The 27,077-nt window shown below is 35.6% G+C and overlaps 1 protein-coding gene across 1 annotated transcript in view; it reads left to right on the forward strand.

Annotated features, from left to right (window-relative positions):
* DNAH12 (dynein axonemal heavy chain 12) overlaps positions 1–27,077 on the forward strand; it is a 202,979-nt gene that overhangs the window by 85,952 nt on the left and 89,950 nt on the right. The window contains 11 exon segments of the mRNA XM_038566103.1: positions 2,690–2,809; positions 3,606–3,794; positions 4,915–5,066; positions 8,802–8,940; positions 10,078–10,244; positions 12,997–13,252; positions 14,485–14,571; positions 14,573–14,785; positions 15,680–15,858; positions 16,952–17,144; positions 23,117–23,278. Of these exon segments, the coding sequence (XP_038422031.1) occupies positions 2,690–2,809; positions 3,606–3,794; positions 4,915–5,066; positions 8,802–8,940; positions 10,078–10,244; positions 12,997–13,252; positions 14,485–14,571; positions 14,573–14,785; positions 15,680–15,858; positions 16,952–17,144; positions 23,117–23,278 (1,857 nt within the window).

The following is a 27,077-nucleotide window of genomic DNA, read 5'->3' on the forward strand; positions in this document are numbered from 1 at the left end:
CGTTTTCCAGAGTTAGGAGTCTCTCATGTTTTGTCTCCCTTTCTGATATTTCCCACTCATTTTTCTCCTATCCCCTTTATTCCCTTTCACTATTTTTTATATTCCCAAAATGAATGACTTCTCCAATTGACTTATTTCACTCAGCATAATACCCTCCAGTTCCATCCATGTCGAAGCAAATGGTGGGTATTTGTCATTTCTAATGGCTGAGTAATATTCCATTGTATACAGAGACCACATCTTCTTTATCCATTCATCTTTCGATGGACACCGAGGCTCCTTCCACAGTTTGGCTATTGTGGACATTGCTGCTAGAAACATCGGGGTGCAGGTGTCCCAGCGTTTCATTGCATCTGTATCTTTGGGGTAAATCCCCAGCAGTGCAATTGCTGGGTCGTAGGGCCGATCTATTTTTAACTCTTTGAGGAACCTCCACACAGTTTTCCAGAGTGGCTGCACCAGTTCACATTCCCACCAACAGTGCAGGAGGGTTCCCCTGTCTCCACATCCTCTCCAACATCAAATACTTTTTCTTAATTTATTGAGATGATCATGTGATTTTTGTCTTTCATTTTGTTAATGTGATATATCACATTGCTTAATTTGTATATCCCTTGCCTCTCAGGCATAAATACCTTTTGGTTATGACATGTAATCTTTATAGTGTGTTGAATTCAGTTTGCTAGTATTTTTTTTTAAAGATTTTATTTATTTATTCATGAGAGACAGAGAGAGAGGCAGAGACACAGAGGGAAAAGCAGGCTCCATGCAGGGAGTCCAAGGTGGGACTCGATCCCCGGTCTCCAGGATCATGCCTTGGGTTAAAGGTGGCGCTAAACCACTGAGCCACCAGGGTTGCCCCAGTTTGCTAGTATTTTATTGAAGATTTCTGCATCTATATTACTCAGAGATTTTGGCTTATAATTTTCTTGTGATTCCTTTGTCTGACTTTGTTATCAAGGTGATTCTAGCTTCAAAAAGTAAGCTTAGAAGTATTTCCTCCACTTCTATTTTTTGGAAGAGTTTAAAAAAGAGTGGTATTAATTCTTCTTTGAATGTTTGGTAAAATTTGGTTGTGAAGTCATCTGGACTCTAGGAAGTTTTTGATTACTATTTCATCTCTTTATTATTGATCTGTTCCAGCTTTCTATTTCTTCTTACTTCAGTCTTGGTAGATTGTACATTTTCCTAGATAAATTCCTTCCAAGTTATCTATTCCTAGATAAATTCCTTCCAAGTTATCCAGTTTGTTTGCATGTGATAGTTCATAATTATCCCCATAACTCTAATCTCTTCAAGTTCACCTGGCTTCTACTCTGTCTCTTCACCATATGACCCTTAAAAGGATTTAGGGTCAGATATTTCAGAATGATCTCCTCATCTTGAGATCCTTAACTGCATCTTCCAATACCTTTTTTCCATTTAGGATCACATTCGTGAGTTCTGGGATATGACATGGGCCTCTCCTTTTGGGGACCACCATTCAACGTGCTACACATGTAGAAACACACACATGCACACACACACACACACACACACACACACTCATACACATTAGTAACTTACATATAAATAAAAATATTGATATTGGGAAGGCAAAACGTATTCAGTATATTTTCTTCATCCTAAAATATTACTTTAGAGATAGGAAAAATGTTCTGCACATAAGAAAAAAGTGAATTCTACTTTATGAAAATTCTATACAATGTCTTCATAGAAAAAATAAAAGTCATTTTTCAGTTTTTCAATTTTAAAATTCTAATACTATATGTTGCAAATAATAAAAAATAGGCTTCATCTTTCTGATGAGTGATGGATTTTCTTTTCATAATTTATTCCCATATTTTCCACATCTACTTAGTCCCCAGGATTTATTGATCTTTCTTGCTAACTTTTATCTGTCCTCTCCTCTCCTCTCCTCTCCTCTCCTCTCCTCTCCTCTCCTCTCCTCTCTCCTCCCCTCTCCTCTCCTCTCCTCTCCTTTCCATTCAGGTTCTTCTGACCACTCCCTCTTATGGTAGCCACAGTTCTGACCTTTATAATTTCATACCTGAATCAACTTAGTAGAGCTGTTCTAGTGCATTCTACATCCTTCTACCAGAATGAGGATTCCAAAATACAAATTCATTCAATTAACTTATTTTCTAACTTATTCCACTTAGTGTAATACCCTGTCGGTCTATCCATGTTGTTGTTGAGCAAGATCTCATTGTTTTTAAATTTATATTTATAGCTGAGTAACATTCCATTGTATATATACCACACTTCTTCATTCATCTATTGATGGACACTTGGGTTGCTTGCATATCTTGTCTATTGTGAATAATGCTGCAATATATATATATATATATATATATATATATATATATATATATATATAGTGTGTGTGTGCTTATATATTTTTGAATTCATTTTCTTGGGGTAAATGCCCAGAAGTGGAATTAGTGGATTGTCTGGTACATCTATTTTTAATATTTTCAGGAGCCTCTGTACTGTTTTCCAGAGTGGTTGCACCAGTTTGTGTTCTCACCAACAGTGCACGAGGGTTTCCTTTTCCTCACCAACACTTGTCATTTTTTATTTTTTTGATACTAGCCATTCTGACTAGTGTGAGAGTTTTTAGATGAAATTTTTTTTTTATTCTCCAAATAAGGTGAAAGTAAAGTATCTTACTCTTTCCACTTTGCAGGAACTGATTCCAACAAGTGATAGCAATGTGGTTGTATCTCTCACACGCCTCTTTGAAGTACTACTCTGTAATGTGCTAGAAAATGATCCTACAAGCAAGCATATTCGTATTTGGATTATGGTAGGCTTTACACTTAATGAGATTTTAATTTACAGCATAAAATGTGCCTCTGGAAATGATAATTATGTTAAGGAAGACTATATGATCCAGAGCTGTTTTTTGGTGAGCACCAAAAGAATAGCTGAAGGCATCAAAGTCACCCTGACCTAGTATTCTGACTTAAAAGAAAAAAAAAACATTTTAAAGAAAGTAAGATATGGGACGCCTGGGTGGCTCAGTGGTTGAGCCCATCTGCCTTCAGCTTAGGGCGTGATCCTGGAATACCAGGATGGAGTTCCCCATGGGGCTCCCTGTGAGGAGCCTGCTTCTCCCTCTGCCTATGTCTCTGCCTCTGTCTCTGCCTCTTTCTCTTTATGTCTCTCATGAATAAATAAATAAATAAATCTTTTTTTTAAAGGGGGTAAACTCCTAAAAGAGGAATTCCTAGATCATTTGATACGGGCATGTTATTTTTATTTTTTTAGTAGACTCCACACCCAGCATGGAGCCCAACACATGGCTTGAACTCACAACCCTGAGATCAAAACCTGAGCTGAGATTGAGTCAGATGCTCAGCCAACTGAGCCACCCAGGCACCCTGGTATATGGGCATTTTAAATTTAGATAGATAGTGCCTGAGAAATATTGTTCCCTGCGATTTTGATATGCTCCACTCCAGTATCTCTGTAGATTTGGCCTTTTCCAAATATGTGAGCCAGGCCTCCTTCATATGTTAAATTTTAGTGAATTTGTTAAAAATTTCTTTTAAATCATTCGTTTAAATTAAACTGTTTTTTTTTTTTTTTTTAACCAACAGGCTACCTTTATATTTTCTTTGATTTGGTCCATTGGAGGAAGTTGTGATACAGACGGTCGGATCGTTTTTGATGCTTTCCTACGGGCAGTCATCCTGGGAAGAGATGAAAACAACCCAGTGCCTGAGTCTGTTGGTAAATGGGAATGCCAATTTGATGAAAAAGGTCTGGTCTATGACTACGTGTATGAGGTATGGTATGAAATGCTAGTTATGATAAACTATAAAACACAAAGTGTTGGAGCAGCTGGCAGCTCTAAGTTCCCATCCTAGCGTTGTCTTGAGCCCTATGGTTCGCAGTTTTGTTCCTTCTCTTTTGTTTCTCTTCCTTTAGCTTGTGGATGGTGCAGATAAACTTTCTTTAAGGCTATTTTACAGTTTCAGATTTAAATTAAATCTATTTTCTCCACTTTAAAAAAAATGTACAAAACGATTCTTTTAAACAGCAAGCATCTGAATAATCATTCAGATTCGTGCAAACTTTACTTCACAGAGACCTAAGATCTGCAGAGAGTCTTAAGTATAGCTTTCCCTAGATCTCAGGACTTGCAGATAAAGAGGCAAGCCTAGAAGGGCAAGTTGCTAGCAAAATCAGGACCTGAATCCAGCTCTCCTGACTACCAGTGTAGAAATTATTCCCAGCACCATGCTAAATACAGAATTTTCAGAATATGACCTGAGACAGAGTTTCATCTTCATTAGTCATAGTGGGAAGTCAACAAAATAATCTCTAAAACTAAAAAAAAAAATCAAGAAATGATAACACAAGCATATTCTCTGAGTTGGCGGTGAATTCCAAATGTCCAGCTTAAGGGGTAAAGGTATAGTGGTTGCTGGAGAAGAGGAAACAAAAGTGGGAAACTACTGTTTTTCTCAACCTTTGTAAAAGTTTTGACTTAAAATATTTGCATATATAACTTTGATAGAAATGAAAGCCACAACTTAAAAAAATTAGGAATACGAATTACTAAAGTAACATTCACCCAGACTTACAAAATTACCACCATGTGTTTGTACAATTTGCCAGAAAATAAGAAAATTCTTTGATGCCAGCTATAGCACTGAACTAGGAGGATAGTTAATCCAAAGAAAAATGTGTTTTTTTAAATTGGGTGGTGGATTCATGGGTGCTTTTTAATCTACTTCATGACTATAAAATGTTATATACATTATTTTAGATTAATTATTCCCACAAAAGGTTTTATTATGATGATAAGCTAAGTTTTTAAAAGCAAACATGACATCAGTGTGTTAAAGAGCCTTTCAGGTATCAAGTGCATGGTTATATTTTAAAACTTATGTTCTCTTTTAGTTGAAAAACAGAGGTCGCTGGCTCCATTGGAATGAATTAATTAAAAGTACTAATTTAGGAGAAAAACATGTCAAGATTCAAGATATCATAGTCCCTACAATGGACACAATTAGATATACATTTCTAATGGATTTGACTATTACCTATGCAAAGTAAGAAACTCTATTATGGACATGCAATTTAAATATAATAGTGCCATTCTAATAGAATCACAGGATTGTTTTTTTTTTTTTTTTTAAGGAAGGAGAGAGAGAGAGTGGGAGAAGAGGGCAGAGGGAGAGGTAGAGAATCCCAAGCAGGCTCCATGCCCAATGTGGAGCCTGATGCAGGGTTTGATCTCACACACCTGAGATCATGACCTGAGCTGAAATCAAGAGTCAGATACTTAATCCTCCGAGACACCCAGACACCCTGGATCATAGGACTTTTTTTTTTTTTTTTTGATCATAGGACTTTTGAAGTAAACTTGGAGGTCATTCATTTTCAGTTAACTAAGACCCTGAGGAACTAATTGACATCCCAACAGTGACCTCTGTTACTAGTGGCAAACCTAGAATCCAGGTTTTCTATTGCCTACACCAAAAATTAGTCATCATACTTTGTCGCCTCATAAACCACCTTATATTTATTGTATGAGTAACAGTGAACTAAAAATCACTTGTAGTGTTAGTGGTAAACAGATATGTATTTTATACCTCAAAGATTTAATATGCTCCTGAGTATTGACTATGATCCACATTCTCCCATTTAGCATTTTTCAAGTATGTCCTATGCCAGTTCTTCATAACTTAAGATGAACGTGAAAATCAAAGACTAGGGGTGCCTGGGTGGCTCAGTTGGTTAAGCATCTGCTTTCAGCTCAGGTCATGATCAAGTGGGTCCTGGAATCAGGTCCCACTTCGGATTTCCTGCTTGGCAGGGAGGCTGTTTCTCCCTCTACCCGTCCCTCCTTCTTGTGCTCTCTCTCTCTCAAATAAATAAAATCTTTTAAAAATATTGTAAAAAATCATAGACTTAAATCAGAAAAGCACATCAAGAAGAGTGCATATTTCCTGACACATTTCCTGACACTAATCAAAAGCCTAGCATGTACTATAGGGCATATTCATATCAACTTAATGACATTCTTATTCTTATTTTTCTTTTAAAACATTAGGCATAATTTATCATTAATGCTATTTAAACTAGACAAGCTTAAATAATATGCATGAATGTCATTGTTTTTTTTTGTTTTTTTTTTTTCTTGTTTGGTTGGTTTTTGATAAAGAACCTATTTCTTAGTGAATATTCTAGACAATTTTATCTAGTTTAATTAAAAAAAAAACTACATACACAGGAAAAATAGCCCATAAGGGAACATTATTTTATCCCTATTGTTACACTTAAAAGTATTTTTAAATCCAGTATAGTTAACATACAGTGTTGTATTAGTTTCAGATGTATGGGTATAGTGACTCAACACTTCTGTGCATTACTCAGTGCTTTATTTGTTAAATTTTTGCATTTCGAGGCTAATATTGAAAAGAAGAAGGCAAGGAAGTCACTAGCCTATTCTGGGAAGTTCCTAGTGTAAGAGCTCTTTTGTGCTGTGAACCATCTATCAGAATAATAATTTTTTTAACTTTAAAAAGTTTTTAATTTTTTTTTAAGATTTTGTTTATTTCACAGAGAGCATGAACAGAGGGTGGGGTAGAGGCAGAGGGTGAAACAGGTTCCCCACTGAGTACGGAGCCTGACTCAGGGTTCTATCCCAGGACCCTGGGATCATGACCTGAACTGAAGGCAGACGCTTAACTGACTGAGCCATCCAGGCACCCCTAGAATAATGCTTTTAAATGAATACATACAAATACAGAATTACAAAGGAAAGGAGATATTGAAACACATTAAGATATTAGACAAATCATGGGGATCCCTGGGTGGTTCAGTGGTTCAGCACCTGCCTTTGGCCCAGGGCGTGATCCGGGAGTCCCGGGATCGAGTCCCCGCATCAGGCTCCTGCCATGGAGCCTGCTTCTCCCTCTGCCTGTCTCTCTGTCTCTCTGTCTCTCTCTCTCTATCATGAATAAATAAATAAAATCTTTGAAAAAAAGATATTATACAAATCTGGGTATGGTAGTAATACATGTGCTGCTTTCTTGACACATTAAATAATATCATCTAGCAGTGGGTCTGATGCCTATCATAATTTCAAATAATAGGCATAAGTGGTATTTTTGAGATATCTGTAACCATTGTAATATTTAGAATAATATCTGTGATTTCTATTAGTGATAAAGACACAGGTACTATTGATATAAGTGCTCCATTTTAGTTAAAGATAGTGAAAATAAATATATAACCTTTTTGTCATCCAAGTTCATAGATTCCCTGAACACTAACTAAAAATTTCTTCCATTGGTCCATGGGCTCCAAGTTAAGCACAGTATTTTATTAAAAAATTTTTACAGATTTTATTTATTTATTTGACAGAGAGAGCATGCTTAGGTGGTGGGTAGGGACAGAGGGAGAGGGAGAAGCAGGCTCCCCACTGAGCAGGGAGCCTGATGCGGGGCTTGATCCCAAGACCTGGATCATGACCTGAGCCAAAGGCAGCACTTAACCACCAGAGCCACCCAGGCACCCCTAAAATTTTTAAAATAATTTTCCATAAGGCAAGTGTTACTCAGACTGAAACATATAGATGAACTTTCAGGGGCCAATGTAGTTCTAAAAGAATTTTAATTTTATGTTTATGCTTTAATGGTAATATTTAAAATTAATATTGACATAATTTGGGCCCTTTAGATGACCTCTTAGAACACTGTTGCTTAGTCCTTGTGTTTGTCTTTTTGTATTGTGTGGGGCCAAGTCATCCATTAAAGAGTCAGTGTTTAATTTTTAATTCTAAACAGTCTTTCCACACTGGGATTCCCCAGAGTTCTGTGAACATAAACTCATAGGTTTTTTTTTTTCTCTTTTAAATTAGTTATGATCGGGCAGCCTGAGTGGCTCAGCAGTTTGGTGCCGCCTTCGGCCCAGGGAATAATCCTGGAGTCCCGGGATCAAGTCCCACATCGGGCTCCCTGCATGGAACCTGCTTCTCCCTCTGCCTGTGTCTCTGCCTCTCTCTCTCTCTCTGTCTCTCATGAATGAATAATTTTTTTAAAAATCTTTAAAAAATAAATAAAAAATAAATTAGTTACGATCACTCAAGAATGAGAAACCCTGCCTTGAGGCCCTACTGAATGAAGAATTCTTAGAGTTTGCTTTTGGACAAATGTTTTCAAAAAGTTAGTAAATGCTTCTAAAGGAAACTCTAAAATGCTATTAACAGGTATAATATAACTATTAGCTTTATACTTCACAGTCACCTAGTTTTTTAATAACTGCAAAACAGCCTAAACCTATTTTAATGGCATCATCTTGAATCTGTCTCTTCTACCTTGTACTCTCTTGCCTGGACCCCCAACTGAAAAAGTACAAATACATCACTTTTCTGAGGAGACAAACTTTAGCTTTCTTTTCTGAAAAGCAAAGCATGTTATTATTTTGTTTATGAGTATTTTGGGGGCATAGCAATGTTACACTTGTCCAAATAATAGTTTGTTACTATGGAAGTCTCAGTAACAGTAAGCAGATGTGTGTGCCAAGTCTCACTTTTTACCAGTCTTACATGAAATAACAGCAATGGATTAAAATGTGAATTTTTAGATAAAGGTGATTTCATTACCTTTGTATGTATACAATGTATGACATTATATTTTTTAGTTAGGATCAATAATTCTTAGGTTTTCAATTAATTCCAGCCTTCTGTAATAGAAATGTTGTTGTTTTTTTTTTTTGTAATAGAAATGTTATTCTGACTTTTTCTCTTGTTTGATGATATGTTCATTGTTTCCATAAAGGCCATTGCTTTTAGTGGGTCCAACAGGTACAGGAAAATCAGTGTATGTGAAGGATAAACTAATGAATCACTTGGAAAAGGACCAGTATTTCCCTTTTTATGTTAATTTCTCTGCACGGACCAGCGCCAACCAGGTTCAGGTTCGTTTAAAGCCAGAAACATGGGTCCATAATTAACTTTTTTGCCTTATTTGATTAGTGTTTAAAACTGCATATTAAATGAGCAGCTGTGTAAGTCTTCTATAATTTAAAGGGAACTTCAAGACTCTTGTTTTTGGCATTATAAGTACATTTTAAAAAAAATTTAAGGACAAAAGTTCAAGAGAACATTTAAAAAAAATTTATGTTCCCATTTTTATTAATTAAATCCCTAGGTTATAAATTGTTATTTTAAACAAAAGATAAAAGACATCCTAATTAACTAATGATTTCCAAGAGAATTGTAATGTTGGAACCACATTCAAGGGAACATTTTTGTATTAATACTGGGTTCTTGAGCTTTGTTATCCTTTGAATTAAGTCCAAGAAGAAGCCACAATTGATTTCTTAAATGGAGAAAAGCCAGGGGTTTGAGGGAGCTGGAAGAAAATGAGAACTTTCTTTCTTTTCTTTTTATTTTTTTGCTGCCAAGTCTCTTTATTTTATATATATATTTTTATTGAGAGTGAGAACTTTCAATTGTTCTTTTTAGACTCTCCCAGATGGTCCTTAAGAGCATTTACTGTTTACTGAAGCTCTGTCCGTGAAAGACATACCTCTCAAGCTATGGACTATTGTATGATCTTATGTGACAGGAACCATGCAGCTGTACATCCTTTTCTTTGTGTCAAGTTGAAAGTTGTGCATGAGACCTTTTCTAGTCTCTATTATAACCATCCATGCCTAAATTTATGTCCATTCTCACCTGACATATTTGGCTTATTTCTGTTGTTTTCAGCCTATAGAATTCCAAAATCTTACAAATTTAGATTAGTGTTTTTAGGAATTTAGGAATTTAGGAATAAGTTAAAATTAATAGATATGTTGGGCTCTCCAATGAGGAAAATATTTTGTGTTTGTGTGCAATATAAATATATAAATATGTATGTAATAATTCTGAGCACATGGGATAATTTCAATAAATGCTCTTTGATATTGAATATAAGGTTTGATATCACCCTAAAAATGAATAAATATAAACACACACGACACATAGTGCTTATAATTAGACTGTAAATTCTATTTTTTCCCTGGGGTTAAGTATGACTTTAAATACTACTACTCTTCTTTCTATTTTAGAATATTATTATGGCTAGATTGGATAAAAGACGCAAAGGAGTTTTTGGACCACCTATGGGAAAGAAGTGTGTGATTTTTATAGATGACATGAATATGCCTGCATTGGAGAAATATGGAGCTCAACCTCCTATTGAATTACTACGACAATTTTTTGATTGTGGGCACTGGTAACTATTTAACTAGAGTCTTAATTATCCATTCTGAAGTCATTTTTGTTCTCTTTTTCTATCTCAGTTTTTCACATCAAAGTAGGGCCTCTTTGCAAGTTACGTATGGAGGAAAATGGTTGCTCAGATTTTCTTATACAGAAATTTTTGGAAGATTTTTCTGTACTTTTTTTATGACATTCTTTCCTCTGGGTGTGTGAGTTAGATTACTGAGATAATAATCCAGTATTGGGAATGTGTTTATTCAATAATGGAATAAATTCTTTCCTTTTCAATCATCGAAAATAACCTACAGATTACATTTTTCAAAGTACCATTCTCCCAAGGGTTAGAATTTGTGAGTAAGCTTCAACCTAAGTAACCATAATCAGCATCCTATGTTTCTGCCATTTTAAATTCTCTGTATTTTCTGTGACTGTTTGGGACTATATATCCTTGAGATAGCTTGATTTTGACACCAATTTCATAGATAACTCTTCTGCTCCCTCCATCTCATTTTTTAAAAAATATTTATTTATTTTAGAGAGCATGCACACATGTGCATGCATATGTGTGCACACACACGTGAGTGAGGGGAAGTGCAGAGGGAGAGAATCTTTAAATAGACTCCCCTTTGAGCACAGAACACACTGCAGGGCTTCATCTTATGAAGGACTGAGCTACCCAGGCACCCCACCCACCATCCCATTTTTATGCTATAGTTAGTTTCCAACATGTGAGACATTGTATTTTTTAGTTAGGATCAATAATTCTTCATTTCTTCTTCTTAAATGTACTTTCCTAACCCCTAGTATGCATGATTTTTTAAATATAAGGCAAGGGTAGATTAATTTTGAAGCTAAGTCATATTTTGGAAATATATTTTTGTTATTACTACAGGCCCTTGGAATCTTGTGTCCTGAAGATAACTGCTATTAATAGTGTATTTCTTTTTTTTAATTTATTTTTTATTGGTGTTCAATTTCCCAACATAGAGAGTAACACCCAGTGCTCATCCCGTCAAGTGCCCCCCTCAGTGCCCATCACCCAGTCACCCCCACCCCCTGCCCACCTGCCTTTCTACCACCCCTTGTTCGTTTCCCAGAGTTAGGAGTTTCTCGTATTCTGTCTTATTCCTTCAAGGTTTTTTTCTATACAAACATATTTTTATTTTAAAAAATGGACTCCTATTACACAATCTTTTATAACTTCCTTGCACTTAAAATTTTCTTTTGAAAACTATCCATAATGTTTGTCTATCTGATTTTGTTGGCTTTTTATTTTTTCATTTTGTTGGCTTCTAATTGTAATTTAGTTGTGTGGATCCTGCCATAATTTACTTAACATAAAGCAATAACATAATTTACTTAACAAGCTCCCTCCTGACAGTTTTTAGGGTTGTTGGCAAAAACCAAGTCATATTTTCATACTTTCTGTTGGGGTACTGGTAAAGTAAGGACTGGCTGTATAGATTTCTCCCACATCCTCTGACCCTTTTTTGCAAGAACTTCAGTGTTAAAGGACTTAATGGCCTATCAGTAATAAACACATTTTCACTTTGAGTGGTTTCATCTAAATTGAGCCATTCATATATTTCTTTCTGATCAAAATTTCTTTAGAGATTTGTTGTTCCCCAATGGGTCTCTATATAACAGAAGTGTTACAGATACTATTTAGACATTTTTATGTGCTCTCAATATTTGAGATGCAAAAACAAAATCAGGACTTTGCTATAAATAGTATGACTATATAATTGTTCAAACTGGGGCATTTCTGAGTGTAAAAGGGGAGTGTTATTAATAATTACTCCAAGACAAGCCTGCCCAGAATTGTCCTAGGCAAAATGGGACATACGGTCACCCTACCTATAACCAGCTACAAACAAGAATAGTCTTTCATCCATACTTCTGGATTTGGAGTGAGGAGAGAAAAAACGGAGAGTAAAAGTGGAAAGAAGAGTAGGAAAGAAAGGGAAGGGCAGAAGGGAGGGTCATTCTAGATTCCAGAATTTGGGCAACAGAATCAGTGTCACTGGAAGGAGAAATGGAGTGCTGCTTTAAAAGACAGCACCCTGTCAAGGAGGCACCAGGGTGGCTCAGTTGGTGAAGCATCTGACTCTTGATTTCAGCTCATGTCATGATCTCAAGGTTGTGAGATCGAGCCTCCTGTCAGGCTCTACACTGGGGGTGGAGCCTGCTTAAGTTTCTCTTTCTCTCTCCCTCTCCCCTTCCCTCAAAACCGCCCCCGCCCCGGAACAAAAAATGTTCTGTCCATAGACTGGTGATTGCCTGAGGCAGGTGCTGAGGGGTGGGTGAAATAGGTGGAGGGGGTCAAAAGGTACAAATTTCCAATTGTAAAATGGATAAATCCTAGGCATGTAATAGGCAGTATGATGATTATAGTTAATACTGTATTACACATTCCAAAGTAGTTAGGAGAGTGAATTTTGAAAGTTCTCATCACTAGGAAAATAAATTTGTCATTATGTGTGGTAACAGGTGTTAACTGGACTTACTGTGGTGATCATTTCACAGTATTGACAAATGTCAAGTCATTGACAATTGTCAAATGTTGTATACCCAAAATTGTTATGTCAATTATACCTCAATTTTTAAAAAATAGAATTTATTTTTAATTTTTCTACTCTAAGCATTTTCTAGGACTCTTTCTTTTAGAGAAGCTAAAATCAGATTAAGTTTCTAGGCAGTTCTACATTTCATTCCATCTTATTGGCTTGTAATTGATTGCTTTGGAATTTTTATGTGCTTTCAAGGTATGACCTTAAGGATACAAGTAAAATCACACTGGTTGACATAGAGCTGATTGCTGCCATGGGCCCTCCAGGTGGTGGAAGAAATCCAGTCACTCCCCGGTTTATTCGACATTTCAACATCTGCTCTATCAATACTTTCAGTGATGAAACTATGGTCCGAATCTTCTCATCAATTGTAGCATTCTATCTGAGGACTCGTGAATTTCCTCCAGAGTACTTTTCAATTGGGAACCAAATTGTCAATGGGACAATGGAGGTGAGCATATACTTGGATATAGAATCTTTTAGTATTATATATTTTCCTCGTTCGGACTTTTTTTTTTGAAACTTTTTTTCCCCTTAGCCATCTACTGTGGTCTTCATTGTCAGAGAAGCTGTTAAGAAGGTTTGAGAACAGGAGAATCATAGACTTTGAAATCAGGGATGCTAACTGGGTTTTGAGCCTTGACTGCTATTTCTTAGTTATGTGACTTAGAACAAGTAATTTGACTTTACATAAAAGTTTTTTAATTACTAAAATGAAATAGCACCTATTTCACAAGGTAGTTCTAAGGAAATTATTTAGGATCAGTATCTGCCACACTACACAAGGGTTTCCTCGACTGTTAGGTTTCTACCCTGGTGTTTCTTAATTTTCTCTCTCTTGCCTACTATTCTCCATGTTTGTCTTTAAAAAGACAGAGAAAGGGTCACCTGGGTGGCTCAGTCAGTTAAGCATTTGCCTTCAGCTTAGATCATGATCTCAGTGCCTCTTTCTCTGCTTATGCTCTCTCAAGAGCTCTCTCCCTCCCTCCTTCCCTCTCTCTCTTTCTGCCAAATAAATAAATAAAATATTTTAAAAAAATAAAATAAAAAGAGAAAGGAGTGTCTGACTGGCTCAGGTGGTAGAGAGTGTGCGACTTGATCTTGGGGGTCATGAGTTGGAGCCCACATTGGGTGTGGACCCTACTTTAAAAAGATAAATAAATTGGGATGCCTGTGTGGGTCAGAGGTTGAGTGCCTGCCTTTGGCCTAGGGCATGATCCTGAGACTGGGAATAGCAGTCAAGGCTCAAGAGAGGAGCCTGCTTCTCTCTCTGACTATGTCTCTGCCTTGCTCTGTGTGTCTCTCATGAATAAATTAATAATATCTTTTAAAAAAAATCTCAGTGTCGGGATCCCTGGGTGGCGCAGTGGTTTAGCGCCTGCCTTTGGCCCAGGGCGCGATCCTGGAGACCTGGGATCGAATCCCACGTCAGGCTCCCGGTGCATGGAGCCTGCTTCTCCCTCTGCCTGTGTCTCTGCCTCTCTCTCTCTCTCTCTCTATGACTATCATAAATAAATAAAAATTTAAAAAAAAAATCTCAGTGTCATGCTAGACTTGGTACTCTACAATTTTCTAAACCAATATAATTTGATAAGATAAATATTCTATAGAATATACTATTTGTTACATGACTTTCTTATTATAGCCATTTTACTTTGGCTTTGTTGCTTTCTTCGTATTCAGATATATAAACGATCCATGGAAAATCTTTTGCCCACTCCCACGAAATCTCATTACACTTTCAACTTGCGGGATTTTTCACGTGTCATTCCAAGGCTGCTTACTCATTGAAAAAGATGCTGTGGAGAGCAAGCACACCATGATCCGCCTGTTCATACATGAAGTTCTCCGGGTGTTTTATGACCGCCTCATTAATGATGATGATAGATACTGGCTTTTCAAATTAATCAAAACTGTTATAAAGGACCATTTTAAAGAATCATTTGATGGTATATTTTCACATTTGAGGAAGGACAATGCACCAGTGAGTATATTTAGTGATTATAAACATACTAAATTAAAATGGTACAATAGCATGAATTGTTAATAATCATCTTTAAAAAATACTGTTGCTTCTGAGCAATCATATTCTTTTTACTTTCCTTATTGATAGGTATTTATTTTGAGAAGATTTATCTTCAGAGGAATTATGTAGGTAACATGGAAGTTATTTAAAGAATAAAACTTTGGGGCATCTGGGTGGCTCAATCAGTTGAGCATCCACTCTTAATTTTGGCTCAGGTAATGATCTCCAGTAGTGAGATTAAGCCCTACATCAAGCTCCATGCTCAGCACAGAATCTACTTGTCCTCCTTTCTCCCTCCACCCTCGTGCTCTTGGTCTTGCTTGCTTTCTCTCTTCTTGCTCGCTCTCAGAAAGAAAGAAAGAAAGAAAGAAAGAAAGAAAGAAAGAAAGAAAGAAAAAGAAAAAAGGAAAGAAAGAAAGAAAGAAAAGAAAGAAAGAAGAAAGAAAGGAAGAAAAGAAGAAAGGAAAGAAAAGGAAGAAAGAAAAGAAAAGGAAGGAAGAAAGAAAAGAAAAGATAGGGAAAGAAAGAAACTTTATATGATAGGAATGAAATGATATAATGAATGAAAAGTGCTTAACATGGTGACCATCCCTTAATAACTACTCTCAGAATGACTTTTCTAGGCTCTGGCAGGGAAAATTTATATGACAAAAATTTCTATTCTTATTATTTTTTGAGTATATAATTTCAAGTATTAATTTACAAGTATATTATTTACTGCCCTAATATTTAAAAGAACTATTTATAATTGATAATCATCTCATAACGTAGACAAAACAAAATTTTATATAACATTTTCTTAAATTTATTTTTACCAACTGTAAATTTTGTAACTTGATTTCCACTCTATAGGTAACTGAAGAGAACTTGAGAAATCTCATGTTTGGCGATTATATGAATCCTGACCTTGAAGGAGATGACAGAGTTTATGTTGAAATTCCAAATATTCACCAGTTTAGTGACATTGTGGACCAATGCTTAGATGAATATAATCAAACTCACAAAACAAGAATGAATCTTGTCATTTTTAGGTATCTACATTTGGTATTGATGGTGGAAATTGCTGTTTGTAAAATTTTTCTGTGAAATATTTAAAATGTACCAGAAGTATAAAGAAAAATATGGTGAATAACCCTATACTGATCACCCAGCTTAATACATAAAATATTAGCTATTTATTTTAAGTCCCTTGTGTAGCCAATCCCTCTCTGACTGCATCCCTATCATACCCTGGGAGTAAAAAGAAACTCAGGTGCTTCTTTGGATTTTACACACATATATGTTCCAAAACATATATGCACAGTCTTATTTTGCATATTTAAAACTCATAAGTGATATTATACTGTCCATATCCTTCAAGTTTATACCCTATTGTTTGTGAGAGTCACAAGAAATGAGTTTTTGCTACTAACACAATGTAGTCATTTTTCTGAGGTAGACCTTTAGGTGACTTCTGGTTTTTGCAATTATAAAAAAACATTTGAATATTCATGTCTTTTTGGGTACATGTGTTAGAATTTCTTGAGTCTATATTCCTAAAAGTGGAATTATTGTGTCCATCTTCCACTTTACTAAGTTTTGCTGAAATGTCTTCAGAAATGATTATTTAAGAGCTCCCATGTCCATTACCCTTGTCAACACTTAGGATTGCCAGGCTTGATAAGTTTTGCCAGTCTAAAGGAGAGTGGAACAATATCTCATTGTGGCTCCAATTTTAATTTCCCTGATTACAAGTGAGGCTGGATGTCTTTAGTGAATTTGTTAATTTTGTAGAGAACTGATTTTCTGTTTCTCACATAGAAATCCTAGTATTAAAAGATTGAAGAAATGTTTTTAAGAAAAGCAGTAGTATGCTTCCAGTAATAGGTAGTTAAATTTTTATTTTATTTCTATAATTTGAATATTACATTTCATGAATTTGTACTTTAAATTGTTTTCCTTTGTATCAAATTATTTGATTGTAATTTCTTTTGAAAAACCACACTTCTTGATGATTACCTCTTTAAAATTGGGATAACATATAGGATAGCAAAGTCCATCCTTCCAAGAATATAAAATAATAGTTACATGTAAATATACACTTACATTCATATTTCCAAGTATAATAATACTGATATTTCATAGGTATGTATTGGAACATTTATCACGAATATGTCGAATTCTAAAGCAGTCTGGTGGAAATGCTTTGCTTGTTGGACTTGGAGGGAGTGGTCGTCAATCTTTAACTCGTCTGGCTACATCCATGGCAAAAATGCAGATCTTCCAACCAGAAATTTCTAAAAGCTATGGTATGAATGAGTGGAGAGAGGATCTGAAGGTAAAATTATGAAGAAACCTAGTGTCTAAAATAATATCAGTGCTATGAAGAGAGAGCCAACCTGTAATAGCTGTGTGCTGAATACATGGTTGATGATGACAGGGTTATCCATAGAACAGTTACTGTGTGTGCTGAGCACTAAGTGCTTTACATACACGATCTCATTCTGTAGATGCAACGATTCGGGGCGACAGGGATGGTTGTCTCTGTTTTACTGATGAGGAAACTGAAGTCGAGGGAAGGTATGCACAGCAGAGCAGGATTTATAATCTTGTCTTATTCACTGTTGCTGCTGATTCTCTTATCTTTATTCCAATTCAGAGGTCTTATTTCATAAAAACGTATGTTTTCCAGCAGACTGTTTCAAATGAATCTTGGCAATGACAATGTTAATCATGTTGTCCAATCTTAATACCTTCCTTGGAGCTATGTTGCTTTCCCAGTAACCAATAGAATAGTGGAATGCATACCTGAGATTCTTCCCCACATGCCTAGAGTTCTGCATGACCCAGAAGGGAGATAATCCGAAATGAATAATAGAGAGATATTGCTGGATTTGTTTTTCGCTTGTACTCACCTCACACACTAAATTTCTACATCCTAAAAGTTAGCATAGACAACTGACTGCTTGCAGGTGAAAATGGTAGAATCTAAGCTGGTATCAAAGAGGTTTACATAGACATAGAAGGAAAAATTAGAGTGTTTCTTTTTCTGCTCTCACTTTAGAGGAAAGTTTTTGATACATTTACTACCAAATGAACTAATAGATTTAGAAAGCAGCTTTCCTTAGTAGAAAAACATGGACTTTAAAGTTAGGCAAACTCAGGTTTAATTCCTACTTCATATGATTCAGTAGTTATCTTGGGCGTGTTACTAGATCTTTTGGTACTTTAGTTTCTTCATTTTTTAAAAAAGATTTTATTTATTTATTAATGAGAGACACAGAGAGGCAGAGGGAGAAGCAGGCTCCATATAAGGAGTCTGACGTGGGACTCGATCCCGGGTCTCCGGGATCATGCTCTGGGCTGAAGGCGGCGCTAAACTGCTGAGCCATCCAGGGATCTCCATTTGTTTTTAAAAATTTATTCTAAGTTATACAATTTGTTGGCATATTATTGTGAATAGCATTCTCTTGAAATCCTTTTTAATTTTTGTGCATGGGTTGTAATGTCCCCTCCTTCATTTCTAATTTTAGTTATTTGAATTTTCCTTTTAAAAAAATTTGTCAAAAAAAAATTTGTCAGTTTTTTTTTTAATTTGTTGATTTTGTGTATTTGTTTAAAAAAAAACCAACTCTAAGTTCCACTGATTTTTTTCTATTGATTTTTTAATTCTCTATTTTTGTTTACCTATGCTCTAATATTATTTCCTTCCTCCTGCTAGCTTTGAGTTTACATTTGTTCCTTTTTTGAAGTTCCACAAGGTATAAATTAGGATGTTGATTTGGGATCTTCTTCTTTTTTTAACCTTCCTTTTTTATTGTAGGTGTTTACAGCTCTAAAGTTCCTCTTCACACTGCTTTTGCTGCATTTTTAAATAAGTTTTGATATATTGAGTCTTCATTTTTATTCACTTCCAGAAATTATCTGATTTCCCTCGTGATTTCTTCTTTGATCTGTTGTTTTGGGTGTGTTGTTTAATCGCCATGAATTTTTAGAGTTTCCAATTTTACTTCTGCTGTTGATTTATATTTTTATTCCATAGTGATTTTTTAAAATGCTTGATTTGATATAAGTCTTCTTAAATTTATTAAGACTTGTGTTGTGGCCTTATACATGATCTGTCCTGGAGGATATTCTATAAGCAATGGAGAAGAATGTGTATTCTGCTGTTGTTGGTTGGAGTGTTCTATATACATCCATGAGGGCCAATTGACCTACAATGTTGTTCAGATACTCTATTTCCTTATTGATCTTTTGTCTACTTGTTCTATCCCTTATTGAAAGTAGAGTATTGAAGTCTCCTACTGTTGTGTTGCTATTTCTCCCTTCAAATCTGTCAATGTTTGCTTCATATTTTAGGAGCTCAGCTGTTTGGTGCATAAATATTTATAATTGTTACAATTTCCCAATGAATCAATCCTTTTACCATCGTATGTTTCTTGTCACTTATGACAGTTTCTTACTGACTGTTTTGTCTGATATTAGTATAGTCACCCTGCTTTCATTTGGTTGCTGTTTGCATGGAACATCTTTTCCATCCTTTCACTTTCAGCTCATGTGTCCATAGGTCTAAAGTGAGTCTCATCTAAGCTGCGTATGGAATCCTATTTTTAAAATCCATTCAGCTAAACGATGTATTTGATTGGACAGTTTAATCCATTTGTGTTTAAAGTCATTGCTGATAGGGAAGAATTTACTATTGGCATTTTGTTACCTGTTTTCTGTATGTTTGTAGGTTTTTTTGTCCCTCATTTCTTCTCTTACTGCCTGCCTTTGTGTTTTGTTGATTATTTGTAGTGACATGCTTTGATTCTCTTCTTATTTCCTTTTGTATATATAGATTTTTTTGGGGGGGGGAGGGAGTTACTATTGTGAGTAGGTAAGACATCTTAAAGAAATAACAACCTATTTTACACTGATAACAACCATAATCACATACAAAAACGACTTCTTTATATCTGCTCCCCTTTATGCTATTGATGTCACAAATTATGTCTTTATAGATTGTGTACCCATTAACATAAAGGTTTGTAAAGCTTTCTGTGCTTTTAGATTCTAGGTTCTATGTAAAAATTTAAAAGTTGAATTTATACAGTAAAATCACAATAATATCGAATTCTATATTTGTCCATCTATTTATTGGAAAACTCTACTTTCATATGGCTTCGTGCTGCTGTCTAGCATCCTTTCATTTTTAACTTGAAGGACTCTCTTTAGCATTTCTTGAAGGGCACATCTAGTGGTAATGGATTCCCTCAGTTACTAGGGAAGTTCTTAATTTCTTTATTTTTGAAGGACAGTTTTTCCAGATACAGTATTCCTGGTGGACAGATTTTTTTTTTCTTTTTAGCACTTTAAATATGTCATCCCATTCCCTTCTTGCTTACAAGATTTCTGCTTACAATCTTACAAGATTTCTGCTAAGACATGCTGGTAATCTTGTGAAAGCTCCCTTGTATGTGAGGCACTGTTTTTCTCTTGCTGCTTTCAAAGTTCTCTCTTTATTTTGACTTTCAACAGTTTGATTATAATACGTCTGTCTTGTTGTGTGAGTCTATTTGGATTTATTCTAGTTGGAGTTTGTTGAGATTCTTGAATTTCTATTTCCATCTTCATTTGTTCATTTCTATCCTCAGATCTGAGAAGTTTTGGGACATTATTTCTTTAAGTAGGTTATCTGCCTTTTATACCCCTCTTGTCTCCTTTCGATACTCCCACAATGTGAATATTAGTATACTTACTGATATCCCATGAGTCTTATTTTTTAATAGTTCATATTTCTGTTGATATTCCCATTTTGTCCATGCATTATTTTCCTGATTTCCTTTAGTTGTCTATATGTATTCTCTTTTAGCTTATGGTTTATCAAGTGTTGTTAATTTGGTGACTTCATGGGACAATGAGGACCTGGAGCTTCCCAGTCTGTCATTTCACTGATGTCACTCCCTAATTTCTTGCTTTGTAGTTCTTAGATCTGTTTTTGTTTGTTTGTTTGTTTTTTAGGGTTTATTTTAGTTCTTTGATTCAGCCATGTTTCCCTGTTTCTTTGTATGTCTTGTGATCTTTTCATTTTTGAGCACTTGATAAACCATCCCCTCTCAATGGACTGGCTTCATGCATGGGGGAATCTTCACCAATCACCAGACTTCTCAGAACTTTTTGGGGGTTGCAACTTCTTTTGGATTTTGCATGAGCTTTTATATATTCTAATATATACAAGTGATTTGGGCTATCTTAATTTTCTGTTTCTTATCATCTGTTGGCTTTGATCTTTGTTGTTGTATTCTTCTGCCCCTAACATCTTGCTACCCTTGGCACCTTCCTGTGGAACTTCAGATGATGCTGCATTGTGCCAGGTCACTTGCCTCTGTTCTCAGTGGCCCCCACCTCATATCAAAACTAAGCAGTGTTCCTGTCAATACCCTGAGTCAAGTGAGACAGAAATCTGTCCCCCAGGCACCCCTAGACAAGCTAGAATGCTGAAAGCAGTTCTGCTCTATTCCTTCTATGTGAGGGGAAAAGCCAGGAATTGATGGTATTCTCCTGATTGTGTTGCTCTATGCTAGGAGAGAAGGGGCTAGGGTAAGAAATGAAATTTTCTTACCTTTTTTGCATTGTTCCTTCTCTTTTTTATGCATTTATGGAGGTTCTGTACCCCTTAACTTGTTTCTAGAGTTCTACAAAAGTATTTGGGTCTGTACGTTGTTAATTTGGTGACTTCATGGGACAATGAGGACCTGGAGCTTCCCAGTCTGTCATTTCACTGATGTCACTCCCTAGTTTCTTGTAAAATTTAGATAGTACCTCCTATTTCATAGGTTGTTATGATTAAATTATACAATATATATGAGATTCCTGGAATATGACTAGTATTTTGGAAATGTTTCCTCTCTTTTCCTATTTAGAAATAGTTTTATACATTGTGTTTGAATATGACTTTTACGTGTAACAGTGCTTATGTCAAAAAGTTAAGTCTGTTTTTATTGTATCTATTTATTTGTATATGATAATTATAAAAAGACGCTATAGAAATAAAGCTGACATGATTAGATATAATACTTATTTGAAAACTAGTTTTAATGATAGAAAAATATTTCTAGGAACACAACAACCTGCATTTTGGAGGATGGCTTTAATGGGAAAAAGCAGTTTTGTATAATATTAAAATTCAGCATTTATTTAAATGATAAGATTTATTTAAAATATATCACTTAGAAATAGAGACAGTTTATTTTAAAAATCATTTGCAGAGTAGTAATGTGTTTTCTTTTGAAATACGTCCAGTGGAATACTGGCATATGTTTAATAACCAAATGTCCAGGGGGTTCAGGAGAACCTCTGATTAGTAGCATTTGCCAATTTCTGTGGTATAAAAACTCTTACCGTGGATTATTCAAACTTCTGCCATGGATGATGTCACTGAAAACAGAGTTGGGAAGAGTTATATGTTTGAGCACCATTAAGTAGTAGTTACTGTATACAATAGATTTAAATAACTTCTGTAAAATAGATAATAGTAAGTATAATAGGAAGTGATGAGATTTATGTTTTGTTACTTTTGTTGTTAATATAATGTATTTAATTGTAAGTTCATATAATTTAATTTTTAATGCTGTTTAAAAATCTACTTAAAAATTCTGAAATTTTAACAATTAGTTCTAACATCTTGAACATGTCTACTCCATCATGCCACTGAGTCCATATCTTTATATTAATTGAGAATCTTTGGTTGTAATTGACAACATGACACAAAAGAAAATGCAGCTCAAACTAACTTAAGGAAAATACGGAGTTATTGGCCTACATGACAGAATGGTCCAGAAATAGGGCTTTGGCATGGCTGAATTTAGGAGCTCAAATTAAGCCCTCAGTAATTACTCTATCTCCTGGCTCTGCTCTCCTACATTTGGTTCCTTCTCCAGTAGACTCCTTCCATGAGGCAACACAATTGGCACCTAGTAATTCTAGATTATAGGCCTTTATATCCATCTCAGAATGACAGAGATTCTTTCTGTTTTCAAGTCCATCTCAGTCTCTGAAGCAAGACTGATTGGGCCTTCTTAAAATCATGCCCTCTTCTGAATCAAAGAAAATTATATATATATATAGGCTTGGGACACTCTGACCAGTTGGGGTCTCCTGCTCAGGGGATGGGAAATACAGAGTCCTTGAATGATAGCCCCCCTCAGAAGTAGAGAGAGCCACCACTCTAAAATTGAGATGTCATTACTAAAAGAAGGGAAAAGGAAGGGAAAGCAAAAACAACACATGTTCACCACATTCTGCTTACAAATGCATTTTTATTTTAAGGTTCTATTAAGGAATGTGGGCATGAGGGGCCAGAAGACAGTCTTTCTTATCACGGACACTCAGATTAAAGAAGAAGCTTTTCTAGAGGATATTGACAGTGTGCTCAATACCGGAGAAGTACCTAACATTTTTGCTGCTGATGAAAAACAGGAAGTGATGGAGGTAAATGCTTTTTAATGAGTGCTGTTCTCAACACAGGAATGTTCTTATCTCGCAACTTTTTCTCTATTCTTTAGGACAATTATAGCTTGTGTACAGGATTTTGGTAATTAAAAATTTAAAAGTATATTATTTTAATACATCTTTTTTGGTAAGCTTCAAATCATTTCTACCATAGTTATGAGACAATGTTTATAATTCCTTTCTTTGTAATGATGCCAATTTCGTCTGTTTGATCTTATGTAGCATGTTTTATGAGTGATTAGACATTTTATTTATTTATTTATTTTTCTGGCAACCCAGGGCCGGGGCAGCCCCAAGCACTGATTAGACATTTTAAATAACATCTTAGGATCATGTGATATGAGAAAACATAACTTTGAAATGTTGCTTGATTAGCTGTTACGGTTTACCACTGGTTAGAAAACTTTTTTAAAGACTTAGGAAAACTCCTGTCTTAACAATTCTGATATATCTGATAATCATGCTTTACAACTTAATTGATAAAAAAAATACAATTGTGAAGTGCCAACTCCTTTAGATGTCTTGTCTTTCTATCTCTATTTCTAATATCTTCCTACACAAGATCTCTGCCAGTAATTTTTCTTTCTCATTGCCATAACTACTATTACCCACAGAATGTATCACTTATACTGGATGCTTCATTCCAGTTTTCAGTTATAGCATCTGTAGTAAAATAAATAGATTTGCCGTAGTAGTTCAAGTACCTGCTTTTCTCTTGTATAGAATGGAACTAATGTGTATACATCATTGTTCCTCCTACATAGGGTTGTTGTGAGGTCTGAAGATCAAGTGAAATGAAGCCCTTATGAAGTGTCATGCACTTAGAACACCCGTAGTAAATGGTTCATTACCAATTTGTGTCCTGGAGTGGTGAAGGAGAAAAGGAATAAAGAAAAGATTCTAAGTTCTCTCTTCTATCTAGGGGATATCAAAGATGTGGCCAATGCTGCTGAAAAATGGTGATTCTCCTAATTCATAGGATAGATTCATCCCCTATACTCCTATCCAATAAATAGTCACCCTTGGGGAGTAAGATTTCCTCAATTTTGCCAAGCTTTCCTGCTCACTTTAGCTATTTATTTTTTCATCTTGTCACTTTGCTACCAGATTTTTCCATTGCTTCAGTATTTTTTTGTAGTATGATCCAATAGTGACCTTAAGAACTCTTTCTTTCACATTCTACCCAAGTCTTGGAAGACCATATTAATTTATCCACAAGGAAATAGCCATTGTCAGAACTCAGGAGTACTGAAATGTAACCCTATTTACCTTTGTTTTATGCTGATTTTTTTTAAATAGGAAAGGTAATACGAAAGAAGCTCTATTATTTTCTTTCTACATTCTGCACTATCCTGGACATTCCACTTTGAAGGTCATGTCTTGCGCTTTGCTTATTTCATCCCTCTGACAAAGATTTTAGCTTAAACCTCCTCACTCCTGGTAACTGGCCCCTATAGCTTGGACTTGGCACTGCTTAGAGGGCACCTCTTAGAGACTCAGCACATGTCTCTGATTTCAGCAATGGAATTCAAGCCTCAAAATTCCACTTCCAGGGGCAGCCCCGGTAGCTCAGTGGTTTAGCGCCGCCTTCAGCCCAGAGCCTGATCCTGGAGACCCAGGATTGAGTTCCACATCAGGCTCCCTGCATGGAGCCTGCTTCTCCCTCTGCCTGTGTCTCTACCTCTCTCTCTCTCTGTCTCTCATGAATAAATAAATAAAATCTAGGGATCCCTGGGTGGCGCAGCGGTTTAGCGCCTGCCTTTGGCCCAGGGCGTGATCCTGGAGACCCAGGATCGAATCCCATGTCCTCCCAGTGCATGGAGCCTGCTTCTCCCTCTGCCTGTGTCTCTGCCTCTCTCTCTCTCTCACTGTGTGCCTATCATAAATAAATAAAAAAAAAATTAAAAAAAAAAAAGATAAATAAATAAAATCTAAAAAAAAAAAAGAATTCCGCTTCCAAACTACTTTTTCCACTACTCTATTTGCTTTCCTTGAAGAATTAAATTATTTCAGTGTCTTTCTCAATAAAACAGTGACTTCTTAATCACACATTTAGTGATGTTTTCTCAGTTCCTTTAAAAAATGCTCATTCATATTGACATAATTCATTATTCTTCAGCTTACATTAGGGTTCACTCTGTGGTGTACATTCTATGGGTTTTGGAGAAATGAGTACTGATGTGTATCACCATTAAGTATCACACAGAATAGTTTCCCTAACATAAAAATGCCATGGGTTCCAATGTTTGTGCCTCTCTTCCTCCCTTGAACTCCTGGCAATCTTTGCTGTTTTTATTGTCTCCATAGTTTTAGCTTTTCCAGAATGTTCTATAGTTGCCATCATACAGTATGTAGCTTTTTTTGATTGGCTTCTTTTAGTCAACAATATGCATTTAAGGTTCTTCTGTATCTTTTTTAATGGCTTGATAGCTCATTTATTTTTACCACTGAATGATATTCCATTGACTCAAAGTATCACAGTTTATTTATCTATTCACCGATTGGAGGACATCTTGGTAGCTTCCAGGTTTGAGCAATTATAAATAAAGCTGCTATAAATTTTCATGCGCATTCATTTTCCTACTCTCTCAATCAATCCCTGTCCCAAAGTATATCTGTGTGCAGGTGGATATTACTCTCCCACAGACAGCTCATCTACTTAGAAGCATTAGCCATTATTTCTATGTGAATAACCTCATACTTATATTACTAACCTGGCTATTTCTTGAACTTTTGTTCTACAGTTACAACCATATTTTTCTCTATCTGCATGTCCCAAAGTTAACTCAGACTTAATGCAGGTAGACCACCTGAACATAACTTCATAGACTGACACTGATCATAATAGTGATAATTTGGGAATTACTATCATAATGCATATACAGAGTCCATTTATAATTTTCCATGAATATATCTAGCACATAAAGCAGAACATATCTATCATAGAGAATTCTTTTAGAAATCAATTCATTGTAGTAGCAATAGCAATGTGTGTGTACATATATCTATATTTATATCTGCTATAAAAAAAAACTTTCTTGGGGCTCCTGGTTGGCTCAGTGGTTGAGCGTCTGTTGGCTTGGGTCATGATCCTGGGGTCCTGGAATCAAGTTCCACATCAGGTTCTCTGCAGGGAGCCTGCTTCTCCCTCTGCCTGTGTCTCTGCCTCTCTCTGTGTCTTTCTTGAATAAATAAATAAGATCTTTTTAAAAACCTTCTTAAATCTATTTATAAGATAATTTATTGACTATGAAATCTTTTGTGCTCTGAATAAGGAGAAAGGTAGCATATAAGAGCTAATAGTTACTTAACTATGCAACAAGAACTATTCTGTGTTCACATGTAATAACTCATTTGAACCTTCAACAACCCTCTGATGTAGGTACTCTTTCCCCCATTTTACAGATGAGGACATTAAGTTACAGAGAGGTTAAATAAAATTTTCCCAATGTCACATAGGTAATAAGCTGCAAGCTGAGATTTGAATTCAAGAAGTTTGGTTCCAGAGCCATGATGACCAGCCTTATGTAAGATGCCTCTCTCATATAGAGATAAACAAAGTTAAAAGTGCCCCCATAATCTCATTACCAGACAACCGTACTAACATTTTAAAAATATGTGAATGTAATAAGAATAAAGTGAGAGAATTCAAACAGCATAAAAATGCCCCAAATGAAAAAAATGAAATTAACCAAGAAAAATGTCCAAAGTTAAAAGTGACAGCCTCCCTCTCACCCTCTCCCTTAAGTCCATCTCACCAAAAGTCACCATTATGAAT

The sequence above is a fragment of the Canis lupus genome, chromosome 20, assembly GCF_011100685.1.
Source record: "Canis lupus familiaris isolate Mischka breed German Shepherd chromosome 20, alternate assembly UU_Cfam_GSD_1.0, whole genome shotgun sequence".
In the NCBI taxonomy this organism is placed as follows: domain Eukaryota; kingdom Metazoa; phylum Chordata; class Mammalia; order Carnivora; family Canidae; genus Canis; species Canis lupus.